Raw genomic sequence first — 26,760 nt, forward strand, 5'->3', positions numbered from 1 at the left:
TATATTACTGGCATATTATAATTCTCCAAAAGCCAAGCATTACATACACAAGAAATGCAGAGGTAGGATTACATTTAAATTAAATCCAATCATAATAATATATGGAATTTGAATAGCAACATGATGATAATGAACAGATTTTAGCATTTGTAGTCTCCGCTTAGGTTAAAGTTATTTTAAAAGACATTAGGGCTTTTTTAATTCTTCCTTTTTGCTACAGAGCAAACCAATGATTACCTGAGAGCATTAACTGTGCTGTGTATCTTATAATGTCTGAATGTCTTAAGTGTATATTTATCTCTGAATTTTTCTAGGTTTTGTAATGGCTGGTTCTGAGTGGATTACAACATGTTGTTGCATCAACTTGCCAACATGTGGCATAACCAGAGCAGCACAAAACACCTAACTCATTGAATCTGGCCATTCATTTATAATTGCCTTGAATTCAGACATAAAACCTTGAGAGAGTCATGACAGCCGGGCCAAGTAATTTACCAAGGAAAACTCTTGACAGATGTGTACAATCCTGCTCATACCACTAATTCATTACAACCAACAGATTTGTTACATGAAATAAGTTACATGGAAATAAGTTAATAGGCTGAAGTATCTCTGATAATAGCACTAAAGAATTACCTGAGGTTTTGACCTGCCCCTGTTATAGCCTATATAATCATAATTAGATTCAATGTCAATTATTTAGCTTAAATGCATCCTCATTTCTTTTGATAGTTTATACACAGGTATAATGGATGGGAGGGGTACTACACTTTTCTAAATATCCCAGCATTTAGAAACAGATTTAAATCCAGAATAGTGGGTATCCAAGAAGAGTTGGCAAGGAGCCAGGAGAGCCAATGGGAAGAAAGTGTGAGATTCGAATTGAAAGCAGTTATGTACCTGCTGTGGTTCTTTGGGTGGTTTTGGGAGAGAAAAGTTGGGGATGATGGAATGAAACTTGGAAGCTGGACATAGAATGTCCAGCAGCAATATTTAGGTCTACAAGGAATAGAACTTGGAAACAAGAAATGTGAGTAGACAGAGAATATGTATTTAGATGCAATCAGTTGGGTTTTTTAATTTCTGGTTTGTGAACTCTGTGCTGACGCCATGTGCATCCCCCCCCCCCCATGCTGTAACTGAAGCTGAATCCCAGGGAAGCAATTCTCTGCATTTTAATCTGTTTTCTCAGTTGCTTTGTAACATCTGGCAAGCAAGTATGCTTTACGTATAAGTCTTTTTTTTTGTTTTGTTAATGAAATCACCTTTTTTAATGGGTATGATCTGATTCCTGTGTCTTACAAAGCAGGAGTGTCTGTGTGCATGTGCCTGAGACTGAGAGGTCAGCTACAAAGAAGAGGAAACTTTTTAAAAATAGACAAATAATAGAGGAATAATAGTTCCTAGCTGTACACATCACACTGATTTAGAAGGGATGAGACATCTCAGAAGATAATGTTTCAGAAGACCATTTTTTTTCTTCAAATTTGTGTCCCTCTTGATTTCATACAATATGTCCCAGGTTTAAAGGAAATGTCTATTCACTGCAATTTTCTTCTTGCTGTGATGAATTAGGCCCTTTATATACTTTTAAATCAAACACAGGAAGGACACAATCATAGACCTATTAATACATAATGATCTAATTTGTTATGTGAATTAAGGGACTGGAAATGGCTATGATTTCTATGAATAATAAAGAAAGAATAGAATTCAAATTCTTCATACACTAAGGGGGTAGTTAAGATTACATAGGTATCTACTAATGTAGTCAATATATTAAATAAGGTTGTAAAGTGATTAAAATTAATCACGATTAATAGTACATTTAATCACACTGTTAAACAATAGTTCAAAAATATTTAAATAAATAATATTCAATGTTTTTACATTTCCAAATATATTGTTTTCAGATACACCACAGAATACAAAGTGCATAGTGTTCGCTTTGTATTTATTTATGTAAAAAATATTTACACCGTAAAACCCAAAAGAAATAGTATTTTTCAATTCCTCCATTACAAGTACTGTATTACAATCTCTTTAGCATAAAAGTTGAACTTAAAAATGTAGAATTATTTACAAAAAGAAAAATGCATTAAAAATGTAAAATTGTAGACCCTAAGTGGGAAGTATTATCTCCCATAAATGGAAACAAAATGTTTTTGTTTTAGCAAAAGAAGTATGATTGAGTGGAACTGTAGGTTCTAAAGTTTTACATTGTTTTCTTTCTGAATGCAGTTATGTAACAAAAACATCCACATTTGTCAGTTGTACTTTCATGATAATGAGATTGCAATACAGTACTTGTTTCAGGTAAAATGAAAATATTCTTTTACGTGCAAACATTTGTAATAAAAATAATACAAAGTGAGTACTGTACACTTTGTATTGTGTGTTGCAATTGAAATCAATATATTTGAAAATGTAGAAAATATTTATTTTTCAATTAACAGTGAGATTATATTTGCAATTAATGGCAATTAATTTTAATTATGATTACTTTTGAGTTAATCGTGTGACTTAACTGTGATTAATCAAGAGCCTTAATATAAATCCATGTTGATGTTTTTTCCTTTTTCCACTGACAGCGATTGAAAGTGGGCTTAAGTGAAACAGGCTGATCTCAAAACCATTACCACTTTATGGAACTAAGCATCTATCTCCACGATAGGAAACTAATGTGACAACAAAACACACTACAAAAAAGGGGTAATAGGGAGTCATGCACACTGAAAGTTCCTTTACACTACAGCTCAATTAAACATATATTAAAAGGCAGACCAAAGTTCATGTTGCTAACAGCCCTCCCTACTCATAGATCCACTGAATTCAGAAAATAGAAGTTCAGTTGATTTTCAAGGTTTTTTTAATCAACAATCATTCAAATCTCATTCACTATTAATGTGACTTTTAAGTGATTTAGCCCTAGCTGGTTGATTTAGTTAGGATTGGTCCTGCTTTGGGTATGGAGCTGGACTTGATGACCTCCTGAGGTCTCTTCCAGCCCTATGACTCTATGATCCTGTTGCATGCCCAATGTGTGATTCTGTGCATGTTTTTTGGGGAAATAAAGGACTGCGGTTTCAAGAGAGTAGCCTCTCATTTTTAGGAATAATATACATCCACAAAGTCTGTATGCAAAACTGCATGCCAGGGAGAATTCTGGGTATTTGCATCCCTAACGTGGTTTTGGATGGACACATGATAACTAATGCTACGTATACAATAATTTGTGATTCCAAGTAATTTTTTGCGTGAAAAATCCATTAAATTTTGTGAAGTAAAAGAAAATGTTAAGGCAATTCAGTACCAAACACAAGCATCTATTTAACTGTAAGGACATGAATAATCATATTTGAAGTCAACTGGACAATTCTTGCTTACAGATATGCATGTTCTTTGCAGAATCAGCACCTTAAGGAACAACACATTCAACACTTTTCTAAATTGTCCAGTATAAAACTAGAAGATATTACTATAGAATTCAGACACAATTTTCCCATAGAACACATGGGAATGAAGAGATACTTAGATACCATAATGATGTCTATAGAATAACAACATTGATGTATTAACTGTGGGAGTTGATGCAGATTTTTATTTCTTTCAGATGAAGTCTGTGTATTAAACTTCATAATAGTCATAATTTCACTCAGCGTTCACCAATAATGCACAGATTAAAAGATCCTGCCATATTGCACAAAACTTTGTTGAATGCCTATGGTTTTCAGTAAGGCATGCAATGACATTAAAAGAAAAGGGTAATGTGTAGCAGAGTGTAATTACAAGTCCGCAAATTAGACTATGACATTTAAGGAAGGGTTCATTTGATGATTTTTCATTTCTTCAGTTTCCATCTAACTCAAGGGCAATGGAGAGGGCTAGTGATTTGCTGCGGCAAATTACAACAAAAAGCACAGGCTGGCCATGAAAAAAAAAAAGCAAATATAAATGTATATTAAAAATTGGTAAAAGTCACTAGTCTCTCTTCTTTTAATTAAAATATTCTTTATTTTGCAATAAACTTTGTTTAAATCCATTTATGCAGTGAAAGTGAGGCTGTGTACAGATGCATGTTAACATAAGTATATAGACTCTCAAAACCTGAGAATCCTAGGAATTCATGACTTCCCTACTTCAATATGACCATGGAACAAGCCATTATTCTTTGACTCCACACAGTTCTCATTTTAACTTAGCAGTTCTTGTGGAGCTGAATAAAACATTTTCTACTATTAACTTTACAGCTGTGCATAACAGGCAACAATCTATTTATATTACAAAAAGACACTAATAAAAACAATAAATGCCAAAAATGTAGCACTAGTGATAGTAACTGTGGCAACAGAGAACACAAGCCTAGAATTAAAATATATAAAAATGTTATTCTGTTTGGGTTCTGTGTGGAACATTTGCAATATATTCTAAACAACTCTGAAGAATAATATTTTCATATTTTGTTTCAAATTTGTGAAAATAGCACAATTACTCAAAAATGTGAAAGTTTACATGCATTCTGTTAAATATAAGTCTTTTGTAGAGTAAAACTCAACCCTGCTTAAATCACAATGTTTTATTCAGATCAATATTCTTTTGTTATTTAAAAAAATTCAGTGTTCACATTGTTCAGTATGAAAGCACCCATGTGAAATGCTAGGGAAAAAGAATGAACGTGGTCCAGCAAAAAACAGGAAATATTTTTCATATATCTGTGGTAAATGCAAGACCCAGTTTGACATCATATATTTGAACTTGCTCATTTAAACCCTGATACTATGTCTGTCAAGTCAATGGACATAGGATCAGATCCTTGCTAAAATAATGAAGAATACTGTTAAACAAATTGTAGCAAATCTTTGTGATTGCAAAGAATACAAATATAAATAAATAAATAAATAAATAAGAAGGTAATTTAATATTTCAAAATACTTTGCCAGAACTCATGATGAACAAAATCAGGTGAAAAAGAAATAGAATACTGCAATTTTCTTAAAAAGCAATCAATAAACCTGGAATTTTTGGTCAAGGTTATTAAATAATCAGAGACTAGAGCTGAATTGGAGAAAAAAACACTTTTATATGCCATGTAAAGAACAATAGCTCTGTACCTCACAGTGCTTTATGTTGCAATTTTTTTTACAAATTTTTCCCTCCAAGTTAAGATCATATGAAAGGCTATCTGATAAAACATATGTACTCAGTCTGCAACAAGAGTAAAATACTCTCTCACCCCACTTTTTTAAAATAAAAATCATATGCACAGCTGATTTTACCCTTTTTTCTTCTTTTTCTTCCCCAGTTTCCACAGTACTGACTTCAGGGCTAATTTTTGTGAGCTAATAGAAAAAATTCTCAGGTGTTCATAACTAGTCTCTGTTGTTTGTGTGTTGTAACTTTAACTTGATTAGAATCCAGTGACAAATATTTTAATTATATATCTACCAGGAAGAAGATTAATTAGCATTTTTCTCTAATCATGTTGATGCTCCATATGAATATGGAAGTCATGATCAGAGTTATTTTCCCTGAAAATGATTACCTGAAACTGGAGGTGAATGGATGATGCTCTGCTGGTTCAAATCGGGTTCCATTTCTGATCATATCAAAAGCATACAGAAATTAATGGTAGTTTTACCATTGACTCTAACAGACTTTTCATTGGGTTTGGAATTTGGTCTTTGTTGGTGACCTGTGACTTTTACTGCCAAAACATGTTAAAAGGTTGCCTACTAGAGCAGTCTGCCAGAAGCAGACTATGGGTTTGGGTGCCGGTGGCAGGAGACCTTCCCTGGTCTGGCAAATTCTCTCCTTCAGGACCAGTAAGGTCCCGATGGTGCTAGATCAGGGAGGTCAAACCTGTAAAACATAGCAGAGTATGACATGTGGTTCCCTTTAAAAAAATTATTTACCAAAAATAAAGCTCTACAGAAGAGCCCATAAAGCTTTTCTTTTTCTTTGGGTGTGCTAAAGTTTTGTTTGTAAATTAGCATACCACCTATTAGTACATTATGTCCATTTCTTATGAAAAGTGGAAAGAGAGAAGTCGATGAATGCATATTATCATTTCTGCAATTCATAAAACTGTATGTGTGTCACTAAAGCCAACTCAAACATATTTCAACAAAACCCAGATTTTATTCTACTCTGTGATTCTCAAAAGATCTAGATTCTTAAAAAAATCCTAGATTTCAGAATCACTGAAATGTGGGAACTAGATGGCTCGATGGATTGGTAGTAACATTTTTTTTAAACCTTTTGCTGCTAGGTTTACTATTACTCAAACTGCTAGTAACTAAATACAATTCCCATCTCATGGCAATTGTTTGGCATATGTGAAAAGTTCTGGTGGTCTTAGTCCAGTTCCTTATTGGGCAGGAATGGTACCTTCTAAAAGAGAATCATCACATTTGGCACCCACATTGTCGATCTATAAACTTAATGCCACCTAATTTACTGAAAATGAATAGACAATTTAAAATGAAGCTATGAATTTACAAAAACGTATTCATTGACAAACAACCAGAACAAAGGAGAACAGTTCAGAGGGATTCTCTAGTTCCTTAATGAACTACCTTAAAAATCCATCTTATTACAGACATTTGAGAGGTTTGTATGTGCACAAAATAAGTAGAAAAAAATGATACCATGTTTATTTTCCTTGTTTCTTCCAATTGGAAGCAATAGCACTAGGACAAGGAAGAGAAAGAAAGATAAATTTGCCACCAAAAAGAGATAAAGAAAAGTTCAATGCATTTAAAAAAAATGCATCATCTGCAGGATAACAAGGCAGGTCTGTGGATAATGAAAACAAAGAGTAGGCTAAATTAAACATTACATTCTATTTCCTTTAATTTGTACACCGAACCATACATAACACTGAAATTTGGGTCCTATTTCAACCTCTCTCAGAGGATAACTGCAAAAGAAATAAGTTACAGGCCCTGTAAAAGATGGGAAAAGAGGTAGTGGGTGCACAGCAGGATAAAAGCACCATCCAAGAGGGAAGCTGTAGGAATGCCAATATGCCATGGGATAAGAGAAATTTACTGCAAAAAGAATTCTTGAAAGCACTCTCAAGCTTTGAGAGTTTGCTGACTGCTGACCCACTAGGAAGTTGATTCCATAGCTCTTATAAGTCTATTATTTCTAAATTGCCTCCTCATGTTTTCCACAACAAAAGAGGCATTAAAGCACACACAGGTATATTTACAAGTGTGTGAAGGATTAAGGAATGAGCCTCTTGTCAGTTTAACAGCTGCTTGCTGGTGCTAGGTTGCAGGGCTGCTTGATTTATGGACATCTCATGATTGCTAGCACAAATGTCAGTCACCTGAAGAGGCTTTGAATGGCTTCCCTCCAGCACTAAATTGGAGCAGCTGTCTCTTCATTATATTCTTACTGTAATGTGTGAGTGAAAAAGGTAATAATCATGTCTGATTAGTTTTGTGCTAATTACTATATCAATATTGGGAATACAGTACTGTTCAGGCTGTGATCATTGCTTCTGACTGTCATGAATCTGGACTGAACTTATAAAATACATGTGCTCCAGTCAGAGTGCTATAATCAGGGGTAAATTTCAATTCCAGTTTTCTCCCAAATATACTGCCAAGAAGAGTTTCAAGGGGCTGATCTATGAGGTTGTGTGAGGAGTGAATACTGCCTTTGCAAAGTTTTACTGGTAAGAAAAACTGAAAAGAAAAATGTCCATCAGTTGTAGAAAGGTACTTAACATGATAGTTTATAGTAGCATTATAACACTATTTTGTGCTGTTATTATATATTAATGTCAGGTTCTTCTTTGGTTTTGTTTTTATGAAGAGCAAATGAGTAATGCAAATCTGTTCATTTGCAAATGTAGAACTCTGCACTGGAGTTCTGGTCACTGCACTGATAATACAGCAAGATATGGGTTCAAGGGCCAAATTCTGCTCTCACTTGTGCCATAAAAAATATCCTGATGTATTGCACTGACTTCAAAAGAGTGAGTCCGAATTTACCCTAGTGTAATGGCTATAACAATTTCAAGTTTTGTTCAAGTTTTTATTTTCACATGTTTATATGCTTGCCTATTGTGAAAAGAGTGCAACAAATATAGAATTAATACTTATAAGACAATATAATACAGGCTACACATAAGATTTCCTATATGCTCTGTTGAGATGAATTTTTTGCCTGGGTGTTGTATGAAACATTTGCAACTGAATTGGGAAAAAAACACCTGGTGAATCTGAATGTTCTTTGCCAGAAGCATGTCTTTATTCTAAAGTCAAGGAGTGAAGAAAGCAGATGTTGATTAATGATGGGCAATCCTGACTTGTGCCTCCAGGAAGTACTATTGAATCAGAAAGTGCCAACATTTTATAGTAAAAGGAAACTTCTCAAGACAGTACAGTACTTCAGGAGCATTCTAAATTTATTTAAGTCGATCAGTGATTCCTGTCAAGTACATATTCGTACTACCTGTAACTCAGGCTTTTGTGATGGCTGCTCTGGTTGGACTTCCATCATCTCTGCTTTTAGTGAGGAGTCTTCATGTTGGGCCTTGGCATACTACTCTTCCCTATCTTTCAATTGTGCGTGTTCTAAGCCCCAGTATAGTGCCAGAGTCTATGCATAGAGCTTGTTCTGTACAAGAACACTAAGCCTAAACTATAGTGATGACCAGGATCAGGAATATTGTTACAACTAAGTGTATATAAATGATTTGGAAGTGTTGACTGCTGCAATGATACAGCCATATTTTGTCCCTTAAACCAGCACAGTTCCTGGAAACAGTTGTTACCACTGTGGTAGATGTCATTCATTATAAAATGGTTCTCTAACAATAAATATGCCTACTTATTTCATTATTAAAGAGTTTAGCTGAGGACAGGTTAAAGTGAACAAGTGGAAGTTTATTAAACCCTATGAACTACTCTGTCCATATGTCTGAGTTGCTTCTGCTCTAATTCCTTGTGTTGCCTGTTTTCCACGTGTTCCCTCAATAACAATCACTTCAGGGAACTTGGGTCCTCTCAGACCAGTTCCACTGATCATGATACATCTTCCCTATTTTACAAACATTTTAGTGTAAACATGTACCACATAAAAGGGTCTGTGAGCACTTCTGAGAGAATGTCAATTCAGAGACTTACAGCCCAAGACTGGGGATCATTTACTATAATGCACACCGAACAAGTCACAAAGAACACTTCTATTCACCATACTGGCTAGCAAGAAGTCATACAAGCAATTTCCTCAGACACTCCACTTCCTCTGTTCCACCAGGACCAGATCTTATAAAGATGAGAGGTTATGAAAACTAGTCTAACCAAATTTAAAAGAAAAAAAACCCACAGGTTTTTCTGATACATAAAGGACTAGCCACATTCCCAGGTCAATTTATAACTCAGACCTTACCCCAAAAAGCATGCTGTTAGCCAGCCCTCTAGAATCTAAAGTCTAAGGCTACATCTAGACTACATCCATTTTTCGTAAAAGGGATGTAAATTAGACGTATCGCAATTGCTAATGAAGCTGGGATTTAAATCTCCTGTGCTTCATTAGCATAAAAATGGCTGCCGCTTTTTTTCAGCATGGAGTTTTGCCAGAGAAAAGCGTCAGTCTAGACGCTGATCTTTCGGAAAATAAAGCCTTTTCCAAAAGATCCCTTATTTCAAGAGGGATAAGGGATCTTTCGGAAAAGGCTTTATTTTCTGAAAGATCAGTGTCTAGACTGACGCTTTTCTCCGGCAAAGCTCCGTGGCAAAAAAAGTGGCAGCCATTTTTATGCTAATGAAGCACAGGAGATTTAAATCCCCGCTTCATTAGCAATTGTGATACATCTAATTTACATCCCTTTTATGAAAAAGGGATGTAGTCTAGACGTAGCCCATGGATTTATAAAAGAAAGAAAGTTTACATGGTTAAAGGAATCAAATGCATACACTAACTGCAAAGTTATTGGTATGGGCTTGTAGCAGCGGTGGAATAATTCGCTTCTTAAATCCAGTCTCTGGAATACATCTGCTGTTAAGATGGTTATCAGTCCTTTTTCAAGCTTTAGATGATAGCAAAGACCTTCCAGAGGCAAGAAGTCAGATTGAAGACAAAATGGAGGAACCACCAGGGCCCTTTATATAACCTTGGCCATGTGGAAGGACTCTCATTGCCCTCTGTGGAAAAGTCACATGAGCAAATCACCTGTCCATCCAGGACTCAGTTCATTACAGGTACCAGCCATCATTCCCATGCTGGTCTGAACATTCACAGAGGAGTTCATCAGATGTGGATTGGCACCATCCCAGACCCATTGTTAGTCAATGACTTCTATTTAGTTAACTAATAATCCTTTCACTATGAGCGGGCCAAGCCTCCCGTTAATGTCTCCCAGAAGCAAACATTTGAAATACATGTACATAGCCAATACTCATAAATTAAAATGCAAAAATGATACATGCATACAAATTGTATAAACAGAATCAGCTAATGAGAAGCTTTTTATAGACGTCTCATTTGGTACACTTTGCACAAGCTTTGGTGCAATCATATAACAATGGTTGCAACAATGATTTGTATGTTCATATCACAACCCAATAACATCACAAAACATTACAGCATGCAATAGATGCCCAAACTCAGTGTCCTTTTGGCCAGAGGTTGTTAGCTTACAGTAAAGTTGAAATCCCATATTCACCACAGAGACATCTGCTTATACAGCCTTTGAAATAGTTTGGTCTCCTTAACTGGTGACAACATAGACAGTGACCGCTCTCTGTCACCTGTCTCCAAATGTAGCAATCTATTTCTTTGTGGAGTCTCTTCCCTGCAGGTTGGATTGCTCTGCAGATGGTTCTGTGTCTCTATATTCTGTGATGATCTCTTCACAATCTGTGGCTGTTATATCTGATGATGTGTAGGTATCTCCTGTTCCTTCAGATCTCTCGTCCCTCTTGCATAGTCACTTTGGTTTACAGAAGTGTAACAACCCTCCTCACAACTCATTTCCTCCATTCTGGTTGGGTTCTCTTTAATGGCATGCCTGTCTCCAGGTCCAGTCGGTCCTTGCCCACCTGTCATACTTTACATATGATATCTCTGATTGTTAGGCAACTCTTCTCAGTATGCTCTCCATCCTTCTGGTGAGAGGGTTTTGGTCCTTCATTCCATCAGTGTCTGTGCCAGACTGTTTTGACACCATTCTGAAGGGGTAAATTCTGAGTGCCAAAATTGCTAACAATTGCTCTCTTTGCTGTCATCTTATTGCATACAGTTCTGGTGATCATAGAAATGTCATCCTGTTTTCTTAGGCTTCCGCTATATATCCCACATCAAGCCTTCAACTAGAATGAGTGGCTTCCCAGGCCAGCTATACCTTGCACGTGGTGATCCGAAGTGCCACTTGTTAACCTGTCCCAAAATGATTCTCTTCAACTCCCAAAATTACACAAAGAAGGCAGTAACACAGGGATCTATCCCTTCCTCTTCACATTGGTCTCTAGTGAAAAATTATATCACTCCTCAACTTAATTTTGCATTGCAGAGCAATGGGTCCCTAGAATGACTGTCAGACTTGAGGCAGTAATAAGTTTCAGGGTAGTGCAAACTTCTCTGCCTTCTTCTCCAATAATATAAAATAATATTTGTACTTTCCTGCTGTTTTCATTCTCTAGCGTGGTCAAGTGTGTAGAAATTCAACTCTTCCTTTCACTGAGATCAGCACTGGTTGAGGTTTGAGTGTGCAATCCAGGGCTGCAGGGCCCTTCAGATAAAGTTCCATGGCTTCTACTGCCAGCTAGTGGTCTAGAGAGGATTTAACATAAGAACAGAAGAATGGCTATACTGAGTCAGGCCAAAGGTCCATCTAGCCCAGTATCTTGTCTTCCAACAGTGGCCAATTCCAGATTCCCCCAAAGGAGTGAACAAAATAGTTAATCATCAAGTGATCCCTCTTCTGTCATCCATTTCCAGCCCCTGACAAAGAGAGGCTAGAAACATCATTCCTACCCATCCTGATTAATAAGTATTGATAGAGCTAACCTCCATTAATTGATCTAGTTCTTTTTTGGACCCCATAAAAGTCCTGGTCTTCACAATATCTTGTAGCATGTTATTCCATGGGTTGACAGTGAGCTGAATGAAAAAAAACTTCCTTTTGTTTGTTTTAAACCTGCTACTTAATTTCAACTGGTGACCCCTAGTTCTTATGATTTGGGAACAAGTAAATAACTTTTCCTTATTCACTTGATTTTATAGACCTCTATCTTATTTCCCCCTTAATCTCCTCTTTTTTGAGATGAAGAATCTCTCTACATATAGCACCTGTTCCAAATCCCTAATAATTTTTGTTGCCCTTTTCGGAACCTTTTCCAATGCCAGGATACCTTTTTTGAGATGAGGTGACCACATCTGTATGCAGTACTCAAGATGTGGACGTATCATGAATTTATATAGAGGAAATAAGATATTCTCTGTTTTATTCTCTATCCCTTTTTTATGATTCCTAACATTCTGTTTGATTTTTTTTACTGCTGCCACACACTGAGTCAATGTTTTCAAAGAACTATCCACAATGACTCCAAGATCTCTCTCTTGAGTGGTGATACCTAAATTAGTCCCCATCATTTTGTGTGCATAGTTGGGATTATTTTTTCCAATGTGCATTACTTAGCATTTGTTAACATTAAAATGTTTTGTTTCAATCTTCATGGCTAAGGATGTTAGGGAGAATCCCAAAGCTAAGCCATTCTTTTTAGGTGACAAATCTGAGGAATTATCCCAGATTGAGGTGTCATTAGAGGAGGTTTTGGAATAAATTGATAAACTTAACCATAACAAGTCTGATTTATAGTTCAGATGCTGCCACCATGTTTCAGTTGCAAAGAGTGATGCTGAATGCAGGTTATGCTGAACAAGTAGAAGTTTATTAAACCCCATAGACCGCTCTATGCATAAGGCTGACTTGCTTCTGGCCTAACTCTTGGCATTGCCTTTCTTCCTGATATCCCCTCAAAAACAGTCTCTCCATAGAATATTGTCTCTCTGACTCCAGTTCTATTGGTCATAATACATTTCTCACTGTTACAGGAATCAGGCACATGCATGTGTGTCAGCATGATGGCTACTCCTGTGTTATACTTAACATAATGCTAATTTAACAATGGCTTCCAGAAGCTCCAGTCAGGTTGAGGGTCCTGTTATGTTTGGTGCTATGTAAACACACAGAAAGACACAGAGTCTCTTTCCTGGAGAATGTATGGTCTAAGGAATTGTACTGTGAGACGAGAAATAGGACTCTTCAGAGAGGAGCCATTAGACAGTCTCACTGCACAGATGGCTCAGCTGTGGCAGAGAGCTGGATCAGCAGCTTGCTGTCTGAGTGTGTATTCACATCCAGATGGACGTGTGCTGCAGCTCATTCATTGCTGACTCAATACTTTTAAAAAATATATCTGCCAGAGCAAACAGGAGGAGGTCAGAAACCTTGAATGTTTCATGTGAGTAGTGACAGAACTGCTAACCTGCCCTTTTAGGTACAGGCCCTCCTCACCATAAGTCCAACATACATTCAAAAAAAAAATTGGACTTAAAGTGAAACAACCTAAAGTGGGGAATTTTTTTTTTCCATAGATGACTTCCATTTGCACAAATTACCTTTTTTTTTTGCACGTGTCTTAAGAGTGGGAAATAGGAGGACTTATAACACATCAGTTCCTACAAATGTCAATGGCTTTAGTGCAGAACAGATGTATACTGGGGTGACTTATAGCAGGGATATCCTGTAAATTAATTTGGAAAAGTAAATATAAAACTGCATCACTTCATCGTAAACACTTATTAGGGATTCTAAGTGGAATGAATCTCTTTCACCTGTACTCTTTGTCTCTTTTTAAATGGACTTACATTCATTTCAAATGCTTGATTGTGTGTCTTGGAAATAAATTGATTTAATATGCCATTTGCACAAGTTTTTTAAATGTTTCCTTTCCTTGAAATTAATCCATACAGAGTTCTTTCAGTTATACTGATGCTGGTTTTAGAAAAATGACTATGAACAAAATCCCTGTACAGATAATGTATTCTTTTTCTAAGTTTGTCTTCTCCAGATGAGTAGTTTGATTCTTAGTCCTGCTGCCTGTCAACTTGATAAACAGCATTAGTACAGAGAAACAACTAGGTCTTGATACGATATACCCAGGAGTCATTGTTTGAACCGTGACCCCAAAGGGCAAAGAAACCTTTACAAAGAGTGTATAAAAGATTGGGCTTCCTGGTTTACAAACCACACAATCTAAAGACAACAGCTCGCAGCTTCTAAGCTGTGACATGATACATCTTAGTCACAAACTTGTTTCCCCAAAGTCCACAGACGTACACTGAAGCAGACAAACCTTTTATGAGGAAGCAGACATGGAAGAAATAAAAAGGAAAGTGTCATAAAAATATAAAGAAAATAGCTATTTTTTCCCTATGGGTCTTCATTATCCAGTGAAACCCACTGAGGGAAAAATAACTGGTTAGTCTATAAAACCAATTTCATTTTAGTAAAGTGTCCATAAAGTGGAAGTGAGAGCATTAATAGACAACACAGCCTTAATGTGGATTTGCAGTGTGGCCTCTTTTAGGATGCAGGATCCAGACAGATACAAAAGTGCAAATAGCAACACCTATCTTTAATAAATGAGGAGTTCAAACAGAGCTCTCAATTACAGTTCTCCAGTTTTCATTTGGCCACTCTGCTGTTGGTCTTTATCATATTTCTTAAAACATGAGTTATAAAGTGTTCTCCAATAACATATACAGGTTGTACCTCCCTTAACTGGGACTCCCTGGTCTGATAGCATCTGTGGTCTGGCACGGACCACAGATGTTCCTGGATCACAGATGCCAGGAACAGGGAGGTCTTTCAGCAGGGCAGGAGCACTATAGGGAGCACTGGCAACTCAGCTGGGAGCCCAGTGTATGTGCGTGTGGGGAGGTCAACGGGTGAAATAGTGCTGGCAATGTTACATGCCCTTCAGAGTTGAGAAAGGAAGAGAAAATGGGAAACACAGAGAGAAGGGGTAGGGAAAGAAAAAAGAGAATTAAAAAAAGAAAAAGAGTATGAGTTAAAGGGAGGAGGAGAAACAAAGGGAAAAGACTTAATAGAAACAAATAGAGTGGCAAGTGAAAACATTTCCAAAATAAAAGCTTCTGCACTGATTTTTTTTCTTTTATTTTCTCTCACATGGAAATTCCTTGATAGATGAAAAGCACTGAAGCACTGAAAACTCTATGTAATTACTACATATATGTATGCTGAAGGTGCTGCAATTAGGCAGATTGTCCAATTAGCCCTCAAGCAAAATGTCCCATCAGAGAAGCTAATTATACAAGATATGTACAATAGAATTAAACATTTACCACAATCAGACCACTTTTTATCAAGTATGTGGTGATGAATGGCACATTTATACCCATGCCATATGTTTCCACATATGTCATCATAAAAAAGCATTCCAGTTACCCACTATTTATGGCAAGGCAATAGGAAATCATAGAGCACAACAGTTGTGGCTGCTGAATGTCTGTTATGTCATTGAAATAACTACCACAAGCACCATTTTCATAAAATGCTGGGAGGGGGAGGGTCTACGTTTTTGCATAACTGGAATGACTAATATAGGTTGAGGGTATCATTAGAAAATCCTCTAAGTATGTGGAAACAGAGGGCTTTACAGCCCTGAACAGCTCTAAGCAAGGAAATGGATGAGTGATGATTAAGTCTCCTGAAACCATAACACTTGCAGAAGCCAACAGCAGGTACCCACAATGTACAAGACCCAGCAGTTAAGTAGTTAGCAGTAATCACTAGAAATGCAGTTACAATATTCTACATTTGTCCTTCAATTGTAAATTGTGCTACAGTGCTACTCTGCATCTACTAGTCAGAGCCTGAGGTAGGAATGGCTAGATCATGACCACGCCTCCTTCCCAGACATGAGCCCACAAGGACCTGGAAAACTATACCTAGTGCTGGTCAGATTCTACCCACATGTTCACCAATAGATGGTAGCCAAACATATAGACCAAAAACTAATGTCTTTCTGAGCCTTTCCCACTTTGAGATCCTTGCAGGGCAGCCACATTTTGGCCAAGCAATTATAAATACGAGAGATAAACAAACTTTGTTAAAATAAAAACTGACTTGAACTGAATGCTATTTTGAGATTCGAAAAACTAAGGGTATGTCTACACTACAAAGGAAGATCAGCACTGCCATTGTCAATCTTCCAGGGTTTGAATTAGCGGTCTAGTTAAGACAGCCAATTTGAAGTGAGAGGGGCACTCCAGTCGATGCCGATAACCCTGCTTTCACGAGGAGCAATGGAAGTCGAAGGAAGAGTGTTCTTCCTTCGACTTCCTGACATGTACACACAGCACCAAATGCCAAATTAAGGTACTTCGACTTCAGCTACACAATGAACGTAGCTGAAGCTGCGTATCTTAATTCAATTTTGTCCCATAGTGTAGACATACGCTCTGTGTATCAATGCTCATTACTATTTTTCTACTTCATATTCCATAAGTGGAGTTGCCGTAGGCGAAAGAACAAGCCCAAAGAGGAGCAGGGATTCAGAAATGCCAAAAATCATGTGACAGTGGGCTAGAGAGCTAATAAACTAAGATGACATTTACATCAATTATTTCAAACGTAGCTTGTTCCAGTGTATTTCTCGTAATAAAGATTTCAAAGAGAAAAACAGAGAGGGCTCCAAATTTGTCCCTCTAACTTTTGGGAGATCTATCAGAATCTAATTTCAGAGAAACACACTTCACAGGTTTTGTCTCTTTCCATAAAGAGCTGACTCAGGGCATTAAATCCAAATATCACAGGACTTTGGGAAAACTTCATTCTGGATTCAGATCATGAGTTGGGCCAATCTCTAATTCAAACCAATTACTGTGTCATGTTATGCCTTTTACATAAACATTATCTAAATAAGCTCTTTTAAAATGCGCAAGCTGCAGCTGGGAGCAAATGGTATAAATATTGATTTGCAAATATTTTTGCAAAGCTGTGAGTCTTGTGGTTGCTATTGTTCATAAGCATTTAGACAACTGCTGGCTATCTAAAAGGTTTACAATTTCTAAAAACATTATTAATGGTCATTTAAATATGAAATATCAAACAAATTAGCTGTGAGACCAATAACTTTAGAAATCCTTGACTTCTGTATTATTTAATTTCCAAATATAGCACTGTGTTAACATAAATGTTTTTGTGTTACCAAAACCAATGAGGTTGCTTTTTTTTCTGTGCTTTGGAATTTTTGTAGTGAATATAAATAGTATTTCTTAGAGAACATCTCAGATGGTTCCTAGTAGTTTTTGCACACATTGTATTCTTTATATTTTGCTTATATGGCTGACTAGCCAAAAGATTTTAAAACCTGGAGTATTGTTCAGTTACCACAGAAATCTAGGAAAGGTAGAACACATCAGCATGACACATCCAGACTACTAAATCAAGACAGTCTAGAGATATTGACACAAATTATGTCTAGAAACATGGACAAATGTCTGCTGCACTGCAATTTTCTCTTCAATTTTTTTAAGAAAGTCACCCTATTGACACATGACTATCTCCCAAAACTTGTTGCTTGAATTCATAATATTTAGAGGTGTGAAAATTTAAACAGCATTCTCAAGAGATAAGAGCCAGAGTCATCCTTGCTGTTCTGTCTGTTTCAGACAAACAATATTTAAGATTTAGAAATGGCCTCTGAAATAACTTACTTGCTGCTTATATTACTTTTCAGATTTAGCTGTCACCTTCATTTATTTCATAGTCCATTGGTGACTTCACAAAATTACCAAAAATATTCCTGCTTTGATTTAAGTGATGAAGGAGCAGCAATCAAACCCTCTTTCAATTTGTCAAGCCTCAGACTTTACAGAGCATCCACAAGTTAATTCTCTCCATGTCTGTAGGCAATATACAGAGGACTTTGTTTCACCTTGTCTTAAGAAAAAATTAGTTATAATTCAGCTAATGGAAGTCTTTTCTTTAGCATTTTATTAACAATGCCACAAATATGCACAGTTAGGATACTAATACTTTTGCACAGAGAAGTATGTTATTCAGTACATACCTGATATAGCATATATAATTGCATCTTTAAGTATTTTCTTGTATTACCTATTTGATAGCAGTCAACACTGACATGTTATGGAATCTTTCAATAAATTATGTAAGGTAATTCAAGGCTATATTTTTCACCACTACATCATTTATACTACCAGACATTTCTGTAGAAGAATTAGGGTATGTCTACACTAGCCCCCTAGTTCAAACTAGGGAGGCTAATATAAGTATTCGAAGTTGCAAATGAAGCCTGGGATATTTAAATTCAAACTATCTACTCTGTGCCACGTGTAGCTGCAGGCACGGAGTTTGGACTAAGGGGGATTTAAAAATGGCGGCGCCCAGGAAGATGCAAATGAAGCGGGGATATTTAAATCCCAGGCTTCATTTGCAACTTCGAATGCCTACATTAGCCTCCCTAGTTCGAACTAGGGGGCTAGTGTAGATATACCCTTATAGACTTAAACTTGATCTCTTCACCTTAACTAGTAATATTATAATAATATTTCATATTGCTATTAGCACAATATGTAGGGGGGTGAGGTTACTGAATTCTATCCAAAAAGAGACATATTGAATTGACCCCATGTCTCTGTTTTGGTGCCCTATACGCTACATTATACTGCCTTCATTATAAACCATTATACTTTATGTAAATATAGGAATAATTGAAAAAAATAAATGCTTTGCTTAGCTGTTATATGGCCAATAATTTTAGGATGATAGTCTAATTTCAAAAGCAGAGTGGCTAAAGTTTCTTGCATGCCCATTTTCATAGGATTACTCACATTTTAATGGTGAATCAGTTCTATCGTGATCTTGTTTAGGTAGGGAATTACATCCCCATTACAGCAAATGTATTAAACAGGAACAGCCTGATTGGAAAGATTCAGCTAGAGCAGAGTTGTGAAACTTTTTGTAATTTGAATCATGCCTTAATGCAGAGAATGGATTTTGGACCTTCCTTCCTTTCATTCGTTATCATTTGGACCACCTTCCCTCTCACTGGAATTTTTTTAAAATATATCTCTATGGAAACTACAGCAGTCATTTTGTGGAAAGATACTAGGGAAGGGAAGATGGTAAATTTTCATTTTTTTGTCTGGTTACTTTCTGCTTTGGGGACACTATTAGACTTATTCCTATGCACAGTAGTATATTTTTAGCATATTGCCAAAGTGCTTTCAGCCTTGATAGATTCACTTTTTCATTCTCAACAAATTATTTCAATAAACTTTTACTTAAAAAGCGTCCCTTGAATAGTAGTATCCCAAAGCTACAGGTAATGCTGAACACAGCAGTTCTGCTCTTGAATAGGGATCACTGTAATACATCATAAATTTCCAGCATAGTTCCCTGACAGTGGATGCCTGTTTACTTACTGATAGAGTTTAAAGCAGTGGTCACCAAACAGTAGATCTTGGAGCTTCTGATAGGTGATCCTGACTGGTTTGGCCAAGAGGCTATCAAGACCAGCACTTCAGCCTACCCCACCCCAGCCCACTGCACATCTCCTGCCCTATGCCTTAGAGCTTCCTCCCTCCCACCCCCAGGAGCCTCCTGCTTTCTGTACAGGGCAGGGGAGGGAGAGGAGGGGTCACTGATGTCAAGGTGCCCCCTCTCCCATCCTGTATCCTATCTCCACAGAACAGAGAGGGGGCACCACAGGGATTGGGATGGAGTTTGCTGGCTGCTTTTGGGAGTGATGGAGGGCCAGGGCAAAGGTGAACCTGCCTTAGCCCCACTGCACCACCACCGAGCAACCATCTGAGGTAAGCAGTGCCCAGCTGGTGTTCAAAACCTGAAATTCGATACCTGTGATGAACTCCTTTCTGCAGCCCCAAACACCTGTGTTAGTCCCAAGCACCCCTGCATCCAAATACCCTCCCAGAGCCTGTACCTAGGACCCCCTTGACACCCCAACTGCCTGCCCCAGCCTGGTGAAGGAGGGTGGAAGAGGGAGGGAGGATGGAGTGAGCAGGGGCAGAGCCTCAGAGAAGGGACACAAAGGAGGCAGAGCAAGGGTATTTGGGTTTGAGGTAGATCTTGGATTGTACTTAAATTCAAAAAGTGATCTCATGCTTTAAAAAGTTGGAGACCCCTGGTTTAAAGTGATGACTATGATTCTGAAGGTCTTACGTAGTGAGGATCCAGTTAAATGAGAAATTGTCTTTCCCCCAGCTTCTCATCATAACAATATGTACCTATCTTCTTACTTTCTGGAGACTTATGTCAAGGTATACTAAAGCAAATAGATTCTGGAATCTCCTTATTGTGAAGATATCCCAGAAGATACTGTATTCTAGGAAATTAAGGAATAAGTAAATACTTCTCTTGAGACAGTGGTTGAATATTTAGTAAGTTTTGTATTGGCTATTAACTAGTGTCCAGCTAAGTGCTGAGATAAATTATATTATGTATAAACACTGGACATGAACAAACAGTACTATGATGAAAGCCAACTCATCTCTTCCTTTGTTTTGAATTCCTTATCCTTATGCTCACCTGCCACATTCATGGCAACAGAATGAGACAAGACCACTTTGTTAATTCTCCTTGACCCAGGATGAGAGGGTTGGAGACAGATTCCAGAAACCCTTTACTTTTCAGTACCTTCCTTTAGAGGTTATTGGGTTCTCTTTTCATTCAGAATGTTTACATGAAAATGTTCATATAAAGGTAATTTTTAATAAGAAAATTAATTATAAACAGAGAGAACAAAAGAAGCTGTTTGCTTAACAGAGCTAGGTATACCATTTGGCATGCTAAATGAGATAAGACAGAGAAAGAGAAGAAAAATGAATAGCTTGTACCCCTGAAGGCAATCCTTTCTCTTTCTCTTTTGGTCTAATTGTGAGCCTCATGCTATCCCAATAGAAAAACCACCTTGTTCTGCCCAAAGAAATTTCTTTTCAGGCCCTCCTTGACCTATGACTGCTAATTAGTTTTCACAAGTCTCAGAGGGGTAACTGTGACATCTTAAAGACTGGAGTCCTGTGGCATCTTAAAGACTAACAGATTTGGCCATAAGCTTTTGTCAGTGCATGCACATGTTTTTTACCCAATGCATCTGAAATCTTGATACACCTGCATCTGATATAGTGGTTTTTACACACAAAAGCCTATGCCCAAATAAATCTATTAGGGTTTGTCTACACTTGCAGCATAATTCGAACTAGGGCTGCAAATGCAGGCTTTTGGAATTGCAAATCAAGCCCGGGATTTAAATATCCTGCGCTTGATTTGCATCTTCTCGGACGGGCACCATTTTTTGGGGGGGGGGGGGAGGAATTTACAAGCCTGAAGTAACTGCCCGCGTCTACACGCAGCAGTGAAACAGGCATTCAAAATAAAGCACTATTTTGAACTACCTGTTAAACCTCATTGCAGGAGGAATCACAGGTAGTTCAAACTAGGGCTTTATTTCGAACGCCCGTTTCACTGCCGTGTGTAGACGCGGGCAGTTACTTCGGGCTTGTAAATTTAAAAAATGGCACCTGGCCAGGAAGATGCAAATCAAGTGTGGGATATTTAAATCCTGGGCTTGATTTGCAATTCTGAATGCCTACATTTGCGGCCCTAATTTGAATTAGGCTGCAAGTGTGGACATACCATTGGTCTTTAAGGTGCCTCAAGATTCCTCATTGTTTCTGTGGTTTTCAGAAGTTACCTATAAACACACTAGGATTTTTGGGACTGGCAACATTCTCTAGGATATGGGCCACTGAGGAAACATATACTATGTCTACTCTACAAGCATCATAGAAGCACCACTGCAGTTATGCCTCTGAAAGTCCATAGTGAGAATGACTAAAAGACTAAAGGGATTTTTCTTTCACTTTTCCTCCACTATCTGAATTCTTCTGTGGATCTAGAATTGTCTATACCAGGGGCTAGGTCTAGTTAACTAGATTGCTTAGACTTGATGCCAATTTTCTACACCTGAGTGATGTCAAGTTGTTTGTTAAATGTAGACCAGGCCAAAGGCCCTTTAACAACAATTAAGATTTAATGACCTAGGTCAAATACCATCCAAACAATCATGAATAGTTCAATATGTTCAGGCCTATTGTTAAAACTGGATTTTTTTTTCTTTTCCCAAGAAATATGAATTATGGACAGGTCTCCAAACCCTCTGCCAAACATACATTAAAAATAGAACATTAAAGTGGTAATTACAGTACAGTTACCTGTCATGTTGCAGTAAACTTTCAAAGGTCCCAGTGCCCCACTGCCATCTGGATCTATCCAATAATAATTTGAGGTTTTTCCCAAGTGTTTGTATGCTTCACAGGAAAGGTCATAAATAGCTGGAATAGAATAAAATAAAATAAAATAAAATAATAAGAAAATTGAAGTCCAGAGCAAATAATTCCCAATCACAATAGCTTTTGTCATAGCTTCATTTTATAACTCACACTAGTGGAATATTGATTTATCATCGAAGGCCTGATTTAATACTGGAAAATTAATAGAAGGGACAATACTTTTTCTAAGTTACTAGAGCTAGTCAGAAAAACTATAATGGAAGCACATTTTATTTTGAAAGAAAATAAACGTCAAATGTCTCTTTCATAGTTTCATACATCTGATTTTTCATTTGGAAGCTATTTTTCATTTCATTTAAAATATTGTACACTATAATATTATGTAAATGAAAGAAAGACGAAATAGGTTATTCAAAATATTTTGTTCCAATCTTTTTATTTTGTCTCACAGAAAATATTTAAATTTTCAGGTTTCATTCTTATTTGGAACAAAGACAAATTTTAAAATCTTTAAATCCTCTATGAAAAAAAATTTTCATCCTCAATTCTGCTGGTTCCTTTTGTCACTTATTACAGGTAATTTAACATTACCACAATGTTTTCTAAGGATTCTCAATAGCAATTTTACGAAACACTATGAATTCTTAGGCTAATTATTTATTTTTCTAAGGTCAAATAGGTTTTTTTAGAATTGATCACTTTTGTATGGTCAGTATTAAAAATTGAGAGTTGCCATCACTTGTCAGACTGTGGTATTTGCAGTACTCCAGATACATTGTTTCTATTAAATAATTAAACACATAAATAATCTACAAAATTAGTACGCAAATCGGGAAACAATAATGAACAATAATACCTAACTAAAACCTAACTTCTATCTTTTCCAGAGGACCAGATGGCATAGCTTTGTGGGTTGGAATCAATCAATCAATTCCCAACTGAATTAAATGTTTATTTACCCAGATTTCATATCCTCTGTAAAAAAACTACCTAATATGCAATTCCTACAAATTATCTCCTTGGTATGAATGGCTTTATTTCAAATATCCATAAGGACAGTCCATTCTGCTGAGCTCTGGATGATTGGTGAATAATGGATCTCCCTTTCTGAAAGGCCTCAAGCCAACTACTATATAAGAAAAAGGAAAATGGAGGTTGGAAATATTACTCTAATCTAATGTAAAACAGATAAAGTCAAATTTCAAGTGTCTGTGCTCATGCACTTCTGTGAGAGAGAAAACCTCTCTGACCTCCCAACATTGTAGAGGGACAGAAAACTATATTTCAGGATAAATTTAATGACTAGTTTAGAGATGCTTTAATTTTATAAATTAAGCTTATATAAAAAGCAGACACTTATAATTGACTTATAAAATGTTTCAATAGCCATTTCCCTTCTCCCCACTTCCACACTAATAATGACAGACTTTCTCTTTTCCCGGTGGTACACCTGTTTCCAGACAAGATTCCGAAATAATTTATTTTATTTTATGAAAAGATCTGTGAAGTTCAATGTATATAGCCTGGAAAGAATTATATTTCAGTCAACAGAAGATTCACAGTGAAGAGTTTCAATGGAGAATGTCACACCATATCAGAGCCACAGTATCTTTAACAAATTAACAGTTCCATAGAAGGAGCTATCCATCGCGAATGAGTTCATCCTTTGACTGCTGAAGAATGAACAAGGTATATACAGACTGTCTCTGCTATACTACAATACAACATTATTAATTTCATTTCTATGATTCTAGACCACAAATATCTTTCATTGCTGAAGAAGAAGATAAGCAGAAACTGATGAAGATCTCATAAATTTAAAGTATTTTATATGCAATTCCTATTACCTACATTTTGGGGGTATCCAATATTTTATGGGATACATATGGCATACTTCCACCTCGATTTCTATAGCTTTGTTAGTTATGGAGAAACAGGCTCAACTGTTTTACTTAAGTACTTATTACCTTTAATTGTATCAGCAGTATTGCTACACCAAAGTAATTAGCAATAACAGTGTATGGTACACATTATAGAATCTGCCTTCACATTTTTTTTGCATTGCATATATGCATTTTTAATATGTAGAGATGGTGATATAGCAACAAATTGTCTATGATTAACTTATTATATCAGTTATTCTAACCTTCCCAGGGTTCTAAAAGTATACTTTTTGTTATATAAAAAATTAAAGGACCCATATTTGATATGTTTCTTTCCCTCCATTTCATATTCTTTAAGAATAGAAGAGATCATTAAGAAGTGATAGGGACTTATATGGCAGAGCAGATGAAGGTGCATTTCATGTATTGATAGTCCTGAAGAAAAAAACTCTCATTTAGTCACAGAAAGACACACGAGGAAAATGCAGAAGAAAGGGGACAAACTAGCACCAAACCAGGCACCAAATTGAGGGAGAAGAAAGAAATGAAGCCTCGCTGAAGGTGGCATCATCATCAGAATCAGGGTGTTAATAATAACCTGTGAGAGAGGTCATTTTGGCTCTTCTTAATAGGAGTGGAATAAGATATAAAACAGAGAATTCAGAGAAATGAAGGTTCTTGTAATCAAGAAAAGAGAGAAGCCCAACATTTTATTTGACAGGACAAAAAGGAAATGCTGGAGTTTTGAAATGTTGTAGAACAGGAACTGGCAGGATCTGCCAGCACCATAGAACAACAGTGGGCAAGTACCAGCCTGCAGGTCAGTTCCTGTTCACCAGGGTTAGCTCCTCGTGGGCTGCCACCAATATATATTCCTGATCCTTCACAGCTCCAGGTGATTGCAGCTCCCATTGGCTGCAGATCACTGTTCCCAGCCAATGGGAGTTGGGAAAAGTGGTGTGTGCTGCTTCCTGTAGCTCCCATTGGATGGTAATAGTGATCCGTGGCCAGTGGGTGCTGCAAGCACCTATACCTACAGAGGTACAGTAAATACAGTGGTGGCACCCCTGCCGTAGAAGTTTGAGGAAAAGAAAAACAGAGGACAGTTTAGGAGACCTATTTTAATTATGGTTAATTTAAGAATGGGGGCATTAAAAAAAGGCTTTGAAAATGCTAGCAGAACTGCAAGCATGGACATAGGGAGAGAAATAGTTTTGAAGACTCATCACAGCAAGAGACCATGAGAGTAGATTAAATCACACAGAGAGGTGAGAGAAGAGTGCAAAAGGGAGAGGACCATGGGCAGAGCCCTGAGAAACACTGAGAGAGAGCAGGAAGGAAGAAAAGATTACAGTGGTCAAACAATCAGCTTCAGCAGGTTAGAAAGAACAAAAAAGTACAAAATCTAAAATATCATGGAGCAGTGAGTGACCTACAAAATCAAAGTCAACCAAAAAAAGAAATAGGGAGGTACTTGGAAATGTGATTGAGTGGCGAATTCTTCAGGTAAAGGTAGACAGGCATGTTTTTGAAGCAAGACATCAAGGAACTGGAAGAGAAAAGTTAAAAAATAATAAGAAGGGAAAGAATAAGTGAGGGGAAAAATGAGTTTAGGAGTTGAAAAATGATGGGTTGAAAGGATAATCTGAAAAACATGAGATGTGGTACATCAGGACCGCAATAGCTCTGCTCCTTAAAAAGAAAGACTTAGGGTGCATCTAGACTGGCAAAAACTTGCCAGCTGTCTACACTGGCCGCTTGAATTTGTGCAAGAGCACTGACTTTGTAATGTACAAAATCAGTGCTTCTTGCGCAAATACTTTCACGCTCCTGCTCGGGAAAAAGCCCACTTGCGCAAGAATACTTGCGCAAGAGGGCCAGTGTAGACAGGGAAGAACTGTTTTGTGTAAAAAAGCCCCGGTGGCTAAAATGGCAATCGGGGCTTTCTTGCGCAAAATCGCGTCTAGACTGGCCACTGATGCTTTTGCGCAAAAACACTTTCTGCGCAAAAGCATCCATGCCAATCTAGACGCGCTTTTGCGGAAATACTTTTAACGGCAAAAGCTTTTCCATTAAAAGTATTTCCGCAAAATCATGCCAGTCTAGATGCAGCCACAATGTCTACATCAAGGGTAAAAATAAATATGCGCTGGAGACAGATTTCTCTGTAGCTGACTTATGTTTATAGATGTTTCTCCCATGGTAATTTACATGACAACAAACATTCTTATTATATAGTTCAAGTATTAACCGCTTCTACCTTATTGTCTGGCTAATGTGGCAGTGCATGAAGTGCTTGAAGGTGCATTTCAAATATTGCCAGACAAAATTCTTATTTAGTCACAGAAGAGACTTGGGGCAGAAACAGAAGAAAAGGAAGAAGCTAACTAAGGGTATGTCTAGACTACATGGCTCTGTCGCCAGAGCTATGTAGATTAGTTTACTAGACATACCCAAATGAAGCGACGATTTAAATAATCGCCGCTTCATTTAAATT

The 26,760-nt window shown here is 37.1% G+C and overlaps 1 protein-coding gene across 1 annotated transcript in view; it reads right to left on the reverse strand.

The window, feature by feature from the left end:
* Positions 1-26,760, reverse strand: part of CNTNAP2 (contactin associated protein 2) — a 1,606,913-nt gene that overhangs the window by 457,661 nt on the left and 1,122,492 nt on the right. Inside the window, exon 12 of the mRNA XM_075921713.1 lies at positions 22,303-22,422. Coding sequence (XP_075777828.1) covers positions 22,303-22,422 — 120 coding nt within the window. The remainder of the gene's footprint in view (positions 1-22,302; positions 22,423-26,760) is intronic.

This window comes from Pelodiscus sinensis, chromosome 2 (genome assembly GCF_049634645.1).
Source record: "Pelodiscus sinensis isolate JC-2024 chromosome 2, ASM4963464v1, whole genome shotgun sequence".
In the NCBI taxonomy this organism is placed as follows: Eukaryota; Metazoa; Chordata; order Testudines; family Trionychidae; genus Pelodiscus; species Pelodiscus sinensis.